This window comes from Ornithodoros turicata, unplaced genomic scaffold, assembly GCF_037126465.1.
Source record: "Ornithodoros turicata isolate Travis unplaced genomic scaffold, ASM3712646v1 ctg00001067.1, whole genome shotgun sequence".
Lineage (NCBI taxonomy): Eukaryota > Metazoa > Arthropoda > Arachnida > Ixodida > Argasidae > Ornithodoros > Ornithodoros turicata.
Genome location: NW_026999457.1, coordinates 235,001 through 245,000, shown reverse-complemented (window position 1 = coordinate 245,000; position 10,000 = coordinate 235,001). Strand labels below are relative to the sequence as shown.

Sequence of the window (10,000 nt, the reverse complement as noted above, 5' to 3'; positions counted from 1 at the left end):
TAGGCGAGCTCTCACTTCTTCTGGGGAGAATGGCTCTGAGTTGATTTCCTCTTTCGCCGGTGTCCTGCTACAGAGTAGTTCGGTGTCCGCGTGTTTCTCCTCCCATACGTGGCGGAAGTGGTCTGTAAGCTCTTCGTCCGATATGGGGCACCTTTCTTGATTCCCCTGTGTGATAAGCCTCACGGCCTGGCGTCGGTTCCTTTTGTACAGCCGCTGGATGCATCGCGGGTTGTCAGGGTTGATTTGCCTCCTGGGTTTATCCTGACGCGGTGTATTACGGATCTTGACTGCGGCGGCAACAGCTTCGGTGGCATCTACTAGCGTCTCCTCAAAGGAGGCCCAGGATGAGTCTGACTTTGCCGAGTCCAGGTGTTTCTTTACTTCGCTGACGAACTCCTGAAGCAGGTCTTCGGGGATATCGTCGGTTTCGGTGTGAGGGCTCTGTCTTGTGGGTATTGGCGTCCCAGTAGGGGGACCACTGCAGTTCAGGGCGGAATCGGCTAGCTCTGCGCTGGCTGTCGGACCATCGTGGGATGCGTCATCCTCTGGGGTAGCACTGAGGGCGATCGTTGATACAGAGACGGAGGAGTGGCCTGCTTCGCCGCCCTCATGGCTGTGGGGAGCGTCGTTCTCCATGACCGTTACGTCCTGTGTGTAGTTCAGCTCGCTGAGGGCCGTGCTGTTGAGCTGGGTGAGCCCGTTGAGAGCCGTGCTGTTCTCCTGGGTAGTTGGCACCTGTGGCGCTTCAGTTCCTGGTGTTTCGTCGTAGTGCGTATTAGTTGCTGTGGTTCCAGCATCGCTGTTCCGGCACTGGTTTACTCGTGCCGCCCTAGCTTGGTCCCTCCTATGCTTTATGAGATGATTGTCCAGTCCTCTCCGTGTTGGGAACGTGTCCCCGCATACTTCGCAATTGTGAGCATATTTGCGTCGTTCCTGTGGGCTAGCTTGGCGGCTGGCAGGGCTGCATTCATGCGAAGTGGGCCTTGCGTTAAGCGACTGACCACAGTCGGAGCAGAGGTACTGAGTTCGCTGGATGCGAATGTTGTGGGCCCGTTCCAGATGTCGAGTCAGGGAGCTCCTCTGCGATGTCCATACTGCTGATCTGTATGACACCGAACAGTCATCTTCACAGCAGCTGAAGTGGTCCGGTAAGGGGAAATAAACTGTCAGTGTCGATCCGTCCCTCGTGGGTTGTACGTCGCTCGTTTCGTCCAGGCATACGTCGTCAGCTGCTGAAAGCTCCAATTCTTCCTGTGTGTCAGGGGCGGGTGTCCTCACAGAGGACGTAAAGGCCGGTTCCTGCTCGTGGTGTAGAGGGCCACGGGGCTGTGCATTCTGCTGTGTCCCAAGGGTCGGTGTCCTCACAGAGGACGTAAAAACCGGTCCTTCCTGGTGGTGTATAGGGACACCAGGCTGCGACTGTAAAGGGCCGCAAGGGTCGGGTCCAGGTTCTGGAGGAGTTGACGATGCAGTGCTCGTGCTCATGGTATTCGCGACGAGATCTGGTGCCAGTTCGGTGTCAACGGCCCCCAAGGTGCCAGGCGTGGGCTGGCAGGCCAGCTGGGTGGGGGGAGGGCACGGAGGGACGTGGTGTGCTGGGTCCTGGGCCGTCTGGTCGCTATCGGTGTCACCCTGGGCGGCGGCGGGGGTCGGCGTCCATGGCGCGAGGTCGGCTGCATCGCGGCGGGCTGTTGTCCGTTGCCGCTTTCCCCTCGGCATTGACGGCGGGGGCATAGCCACAAGGTGACCAGCCCCGGGTCAGGCTGCTTCAGGAGGGGGCAATGAACCACGCCCACTAGTGGGCCCTCCTTCGGCCGGTGTTCCTCGCCCTGAAAAGGGCGGTAGGCAGCAAGCTGCCTACTTAACACCACCTGTGAGAGTGGTTGCTTCGAGGCAAGGGGCTATAAACCACTCCCACAGAGGGGCCTTGCTCTAGGCGCGACACTCCAAACGTCCTGAAAAGGACGGTACGCCGCGATGGGTACTTAGTGTCACCACTCTCAGACCTTTTGGCGATCGAAAGACTTTAGAAAAAATCTTCCCGGAAACAACACCGATCGAAAGACTACACTTTGATCTTAGCCAAAAGGCCGAGAAGCGATAAATATTACTCGTCCATCTTACGCTCTGGTCACGGTCGCGGCACCTGCCTCCTCGGGTGTCACGTCGCCAAATTCAACATGATGTGGTGCGTGTAAGAAGCACTAGAATGATAGTCGGACTGCATGAAATGCGCATGTTAGCGGACGGAACTCGTGTTTCTTTCTCCCTTGTATCCGCCAAAAGACCGAGAAGAGATATACACTGCACGTCTCCCCCGTTTCGCTTCTGTCGCAGTCTCGCCTTCTGCGTCCGCGCGTGGCACGTCGCCGGTTTGGGCATCGTGGTATATGGGTACGGAACACTAGGGTGTTAGTACTAATGCATCACGGCCCGTGAGATAAAAATGATTGATTGGAAATTGCAAGAGAGAGGAAGAAAGAAAGAGAGAGAGAGAGAAAGAAAGAAAGAAAGAAAGAAAGAAAGATAGAAAGATAGAAAGATAGATAGATAGATAGATAGATAGATAGATAGATAGATAGACAGACAGACAGACAGACAGACAGACAGACAGACAGACAGAGAGAGAGAGAGAGAGAGAGAGAGAGAGAGAGAGAGAGAGAGAGAGAGAGAGAGAGAGAGATAGATAGATAGATAGATAGATAGATAGATAGATAGATAGATAGATAGATAGATAGATAGATAGATAGATAGATAGATAGATAGATAGATAGATAGATAGATAGATAGATAGATAGATAGATAGATAGATAGATAGATAGATAGATAGATAGATAGATAGATAGATAGATAGATAGATAGATAGATAGATAGATAGATAGATAGATAGATAGATAGATAGATAGATAGATAGATAGATAGATAGATAGATAGATAGATAGATAGATAGATAGATAGATAGATAGATAGATAGATAGATAGATAGATAGATAGATAGATAGATAGATAGATAGATAGATAGATAGATAGATAGATAGATAGATAGATAGATAGATAGATAGATAGATAGATAGATAGATAGATAGATAGATAGATAGATAGATAGATAGATAGATAGATAGATAGATAGATAGATAGATAGATAGATAGATAGATAGATAGATAGATAGATAGATAGATAGATAGATAGATAGATAGATAGATAGATAGATAGATAGATAGATAGATAGATAGATAGATAGATAGATAGATAGATTGAATGAATGAATGAATGAATGAATGAATGAATGAATGTGTACCCTAGTGGCCAGACAGGACATTTCCCAGTGGTTGTCTCCAGTGTGTTCTGTGTCTGCTGTAGGTTCCCTGCTTTGCTTGGTGTTGTTTCTACGCTTCCCTCTTTTGCCTGTCTCTGGTCATCATGGCTGATGCTTATTGATGCTGTTTCGGAATTTTTGTTTTTTGTTTTGAGACGGGTGGGCCACACCTGGAGGTAGTGCAATACCAGGGCAACCCTTGACAGTGCCGAGGCGAGCTTCAGACACACTGTCTCGGGCCAAAAATAAGATTAATATCGTGAGTCCAAATAGGGCTCGTATCAGATATTAAGCTGATAAGAACAGAATTCGTTTTATTAGTGAGTTTGAAACATTATTTACAATTATATACATTATTTTACAATTATTTACAATAGTATACACCTATTTACATGATTATTTACAATAGTATACACGTATTTACATGATTATTTACACTGTTTGTTTTTACGGTATTCACAATATTTGTGTGTTGCAGTTCCAGTCACAACTGTGTCGATGGTAGTATTTTCAGGGGTACCTCGCTGTTGTCTGGTCCAAATGTACTCCTTACACACCAGTAATGTGCGTGCTATAAATGTCCCTTGTAGAGGAGATCACCTCACTTACGCAGAGTTTTTTCATTAGTTTGAGGTATTCTCTTGAGCAGAGGCGTTTGAGCCCGCGGTCGTTGGCTGGATCCCAGCTACCAAGGCTGCCGATGACCACTGCCTCGATATGCACTCGGTGATATCTCCTTTGCAGGCTCTCCTTCACAGGTAGGTACTTTTCTTCTTTGTTTCGTCGAGCCGCTTGCAGAGCCTCCGGGCGGTTGTCGAATACTATGGTCACGTCGTAGACTATTGCTTCCTCTCCTCTTGACACAACCAGGTCTGGCCGAAGTCCGGTGTTACCCACAACCTGATTTTCACTGATCACGTTGTACTTGTTCTGTGATGCCCGTTTCACTCGCTCAACTATACTGTTGTGACGCTTGGTATACGCAGCCGAATACCGCATACAATGATTGGCGACGTGGGGTAGGGTCTCAGGCTGTGTGCCGCACCGTCTGCATCGTTTGTCACCCTGTGTCCAGGGCCGGGCTCCGTTGAGGGGGAGGAGGTTGAGGCGGGCCCGATGAATGAAGCGCCAGTCGGCGAATCTTGTGAACTGTCCAGAGCGCATGAAGTGGGAGCTTGACTTGTCAAGAGCGACACATTCCAAGACCTTGCCCTGGTTGGCAAGGGAAGTAAGCCGCCTATCCCGTTCTTCTTGTAGTTGATGCCGTAGTGTGCTGATCACCTTGGTGCGTCTTCTGGGTGGGATGGTTGCTTCATTCCTTTGCAGTTCCGGGCCGTCCGCACTGAAGGTCCACATCACATCAAGACGGGATGAGGCTTTCCGGGCTTCAGTCCACACTGTTTTGAGTCCGCTGGACGGGCTTCGGAAGTCATTTTCATTGTCCCCAGAGAGGTAACGCCCGAGAAGATCCGGCGTGACGGGCTCCATGGTACGTACATGGTACATGTACTTTGATCTTAGCCAAAAGGCCGAGAAGCCATAAATATTACACGTCCATCTTACGCTCTGGTCACGGTCGCGGCACCTGCCTCCTCGGGTGTCACGTCGCCAAATTCAACATGATGTGGTGCGTGTAAGAAGCACTAGAATGATAGTCGGACTGCATGAAATGCGCATGTTAGCGGACGGAACTCGTGTTTCTTTCTCCCTTGTATCCGCCAAAAGACCGAGAAGAGATATACACTGCACGTCTCCCCCGTTTCGCTTCTGTCGCAGTCTCGCCTTCTGCGTCCGCGCGTGGCACGTCGCCGGTTTGGGCATCGTGGTATATGGGTACGGAACACTAGGGTGTTAGTACTAATGCATCACGGCCCGTGAGATAAAAATGATTGATTGGAAATTGCAAGAGAGAGGAAGAAAGAAAGAAAGAAAGAGAGAGAGAGAGAAAGAAAGAAAGAAAGAAAGAAAGAAAGAAAGAAAGAAAGAAAGAAAGAAAGAGAGATAGATAGATAGATAGATAGATAGATAGATAGAGAGAGAGAGAGAGAGAGAGAGAGAGAGAGAGATAGAGAGATAGATAGATAGATAGATAGATTGATTGATTGATTGATTGATTGATTGATTGATTGATTGATTGATTGATTGAATGAATGAATGAATGAATGAATGTGTACCCTAGTGGCCAGACAGGACATTTCCCAGTGGTTGTCTCCAGTGTGTTCTGTGTCTGCTGTAGGTTCCCTGCTTTGCTTGGTGTTGTTTCTACGCTTCCCTCTTTTGCCTGTCTCTGGTCATCATGGCTGATGCTTATTGATGCTGTTTCGGAATTTTTGTTTTTTGTTTTGAGACGGGTGGGCCACACCTGGAGGTAGTGCAATACCAGGGCAACCCTTGACAGTGCCGAGGCGAGCTTCAGACACACTGTCTCGGGCCAAAAATAAGATTAATATCGTGAGTCCAAATAGGGCTCGTATCAGATATTAAGCTGATAAGAACAGAGGTGTTTTATTAATGCTATTTACATGCTTGAAAAGAATGGGTTACAAAGTATTACGTGAACTCTATTTACACTGTTTACGTGTTTACATTATTTACATGCTGCGAGGAAGCAGGGCTGCGGGTCCCTTATGAGCTCCTAGTTACGTGTGACACGTAAATGTCCCTTGATGCGAGTATGACGTCGCTCACTGATAGTTTTTTCATCGTTTTCAGGTATGTCTTGGAGCATATGCGCTTGAGCAGGCGGTCATTTTGTGGGTCCCAGCTTCCTAGTGCGCCAACGATGATGGCCTCCGTGCGGACGCGGTTGAACCTGCGAAGTAGGTGCTGTCGCACGGGTTCGTATTTTCGTTCCTTCTCTTCTCTGGCTACTTTGAAGGCTTCCAGGCGGTTGTCAAAAGGTACTGTCACGTCCACTATGATGGCTTCTTCTCCTCTGGACAGCACCAGATCTGGTCGGAGGTTAGTGTCGCCCACTGGTTTGTTCTCGCTAATGATGGAGTACCGCATCTGCGCCGCTGACTTCACCCTCTCCACGATCTTGTTGTGCCTTTCCGTGTAGGCCGCGCTCTTCTCCATGCAGTGGCATAGTACATGTGGGAGTGATTCAGATGCGTAGCCACATCGACGACATCTTTTGTCTGCGTTCGCGTTCCAAGGCTGGGCGCCGTTCAGAGGTAGTTGGTTCAGTCTTGCTTTGTGTATGAACCGCCATGCTGCGAACGTCATGTAGTCCCCAGTCGTCATGAAGTGGCTGCTGGCTGGGTCCGCTGCTACCGCTTCTATCACTTTCCCCTGGTTGGGAAGTTGCTGTAGCTCGGCGTCTCTCTCCTTGCACAGGTCCGCCCGGAGTTTCGCCATCAGCTTCGTGCGTGCGTTGTGGGTGATTGTTGATCCCGCACGGGTGATGGCTGGTCCTGCGTCGCTGCTGAGCTCCCAGGTGATGTTGAGGCGTCCGGAAGCTTTGCGCGCCTCAGTCCAGGTGCTTCTGAGAGGGTTTGACGCGCCCCGGAAGTCCCCTTCCGTGTTGCAGTTGAGGAAGGCCTCGATGTCTTCCGTGTTGGCATCCCTTCGGAGTCGCTTGCTGACTGTGTGCTGTAGCTCGGTTATTGCAAGCCTGGCGACTTCCGGGTCCCTGGATGTTAATAACTTGAACGCGTTGTCCACGCGGCAGAGGTCGCTCATTTCTGCCGCGATGGGGATTCCGCAACCTCCGCCTTTTCTTGACCCGTAGAGGTACAGTGTGGTTGCAGGTTGTGGCAGGTATAGCGTCCGTTTGATCATGGGCTTTAGCAGGTCGTCAAACTTCCGCCACTCCGTTTTCCCGAGGGTCCCGCACCTCATGGCGAAGTTTAGTGCCGGGTAGATGAATGTCCTTAGGGCATCTAATCGCTGCCAGGGTGCCAGTGCTGATTCCATAATCTTCTTGGCAGCGTTGATTGTTTCACGCAGGTCCTCCACGTCGTTTGCAAGCATGAAGCCCACTGGTCTGCCAAGATATTTCAGGGGCTCGTGGTCGTGCAGCGTCGGGATTACCTCGTTGTCGATCCTGATTGGCATCTCTCGCAGGCCGACTGGTTGTTTGCCGGACAGGTGCAGGGCTTTGCACTTTCCCGGGTTCAGTTTTAGTCCGAGCTGTCGTGCCATTGTTGCGACTGTGTTGACTCTATCTTGGAGGGTTGATGGGTCCTGCGCTAGTGGGGCGATGTCGTCGGCGTATGCCAGGATTCGGTGAGTGGAGTCCGCGCCTTGTACTTTCCTGAGGATGACATCAATCACCATGTTGAAGAGGAGTCCGCTTAGCGGGCACCCCTGTCGGATGCCAGCTTTGATGTTGATTGGTTCGGTCTCTTCTCCGCTGGTAGCTACTCTCGTAGTGTTCTCGGTGTATAGATCCCGTACGATCTCGGTGAACGCTTCTCCGGCACCGCTGCGGCAGACTGCTTCCACTATTGCGTTGTGCGGTACCGACCCAAAGGCATTTGAAAAGTCCAGAAGGGCCGTGCATAGTTCTCCTGCCTCGGATCTGGCTCGGTCGAGGAGGGTTTGCAGGACAAAATTATGTTCGAATACGCCGTCGTAGGGCAGAAAGCCCTTTTGGCAGTGGCTGATCACATTGTTCTCAGCAATCCATGTTTGCATTCTTGAGGCCAGGCATCCTGTGTATAGTTTGTTGATGGTCCTCATCAGTGATATTGGCCTCCAGTTCTGTAGATCGTCGCGCCTCCCCTTCTTGTGAATTAGGATCGTTCGTGACGATTTCCAGCTTCGCGGCACTCTCCGATACTTGAGGCACATGTTGAACGTTGCCGCTAGGAATGTGCACTGGGGGTCTGTCATTAGCCAATGCTTGTAAGTGATCCTGTCTTCCCCAGGTGCCGTGTTTTCGCATCGTCGTGCTCGTTTTCGGACTTCTTCTGGGGTGAAGAGACTCAGCTGGACTTCTTCTCCTGCAGGACGCACCGTTGTGAATACACTTGTGTCCGCCGTTTTTTCCTGCCATAATTCTTGGAAGAATTGTCCTGCCTCTTCAGTCGGGATTTGGCACTGGGTAGTTTCTCCCTGCACAATTAGTCTCGCAGCCTGCCGGCGGTTTCTTCTATACAGTCTCTGTATAGCTCGGGGATCTTCTGGGTTCACCTTTCGACGACTGGGGGTGCGTTCGGTGATTTCGGGTATTTTTGCGGCTGTCTTCACTAAGGTGACGGCATCCTCCATGGCCTTCTCGAAGCTCGCGTAAACATTGTCAGATTTTGGCTGCTTGATCATTTCGTTGATTGTCCTTGCCAATTGTTCGAGTGGGCTGCGTTCATCTGCTGGTTGTTGGTCCGTTGTTCCTGGGCGGTCTTCGGATCCCCCGTTTGGGTCATGATCTTGTGTCGCGTGTAGCTGCGCGTCGTTAGTAGATTCTGTTACCCCAGGAGTGGCACTGCCGAAGGTGGTGCTTTCGGTCTGGGATGCACTGCATTCCGCCGAGGATGGGGACTCGTCTGTTTCTGTCCCAGGTTGGGTGAGGGGTTCGTCGTGACTGCTGTTGGCTGCTGTTTCCCCGTCTTCGGTAGATCCCTCTTCGGGGACGTCCGTTGACCGCAACTGGGCTGCTCTCCGCGCTCTGGCATCCTGACGGCGATGTAGGTTCTCATGATTGCTGAGGCCTCTTCTTGATGGGAAGGTTTCGTGGCAGGTATTGCATTTGAAGGGGAAGGCGAGGGCGGTTCTGGATCTGTTGCTGAGGGGTGACGCGGCCGGGCATTGCTGTTTATGCTGGGTGGGACGCGGACCAAGGACCGTGTTGCATTTGCAGCAGCGGTGTTTTACGGTGGTGATTCGAACCCCGTGTTCGTTTTCTAGATGGCGCTTCAGGGACGCTGCCTGTGAGGTCCATGTTGTTGACTTGAAGCGGCGGGTGCATCCGATTTCCGTGCAGACGAAGTGGTCGGGCACTGGGAAGGAGAGGGTGAGTGCCGTGTCCTCTCGCTGTGGCTGATCCTCCTCCCTGAGGGTTGTAGTGGCTGGGGCGGTTAGCGGTTCTCCAAGGTCCGGCGTCCTCACAGAGGACATAGGGACCGGACCTCCCCCGGACTGTAAAGGGGTACGGGGCTGCAGCTGTAGAGGGCTGCGGGGGTCACCGCCTGGTGCAGCAATCCGATCTGCGGGGGGTGGAATGTCCTGGCGGGTGGGTCCAGGCAGGGCTGAAGGCTGGCTTGGAGGCTCCAGGCTCGAGGACATATCAGGAGGCGTGAACAGGTTGTCGCAGGGGCCTCCCGAGGACGATCCCTCTCTGCAGTGTAGGGGGCTGCATGGGCTCCGGGGTTGGGGGCTCGCCGCGTCTGTGGGGCACTCCGAGGAACTCGGACTAGCCGGCGTGCCAGGTCCGTCTTTGTCCTGGGCAGTAGGGAGAGCAGGGGTCCAAGGCAGGAAATCTCCTGCACCGCGGGTGATCTTGGCCGGGCGGCGCATCTCCCAGGTCGAGGGTGGCGGGGGCATGCTCACAAGGTGGCCAGCCCCGGGTCAGGCTGCTTCAGGAGGGGGCAATGAACCAAGCCCACAGGGGCCCTCCTTCAGCTGGTGTTCAACGCCCTGAAAAGGGCGGTAGACAGCAGAGCCATCTACTTAACACCGCCTGTGAGAGTGGGCGCTTTGGAGCGAGGGGCTATAAACCAAACCTGGAGGCAGGCCTCGTC

General features: G+C 52.0%; 1 protein-coding gene and 2 non-coding genes across 3 annotated transcripts in view; all 3 read right to left on the bottom strand.

Moving 5' to 3' along the window:
- Positions 1 to 1,734, bottom strand: part of LOC135376257 (uncharacterized) — a 4,008-nt gene extending 2,274 nt beyond the window's left edge. The window contains exon 1 of the mRNA XM_064608867.1: positions 1 to 1,734. This exon is cut by the window's left edge and continues 2,274 nt beyond it. Coding sequence (XP_064464937.1) covers positions 1 to 1,734 — 1,734 coding nt within the window.
- A 1,737-nt stretch (positions 1,735 to 3,471) lies between these two features.
- Positions 3,472 to 3,655, bottom strand: LOC135376296 (U2 spliceosomal RNA). Its single transcript, XR_010417614.1, has one exon. It is a non-coding gene; the product is annotated as a U2 spliceosomal RNA (small nuclear RNA).
- A 2,008-nt stretch (positions 3,656 to 5,663) lies between these two features.
- On the bottom strand, positions 5,664 to 5,854 carry LOC135376287 (U2 spliceosomal RNA). Its single transcript, XR_010417605.1, has one exon. It is a non-coding gene; the product is annotated as a U2 spliceosomal RNA (small nuclear RNA).
- Between the last annotated feature and the right edge of the window lie 4,146 nt (positions 5,855 to 10,000).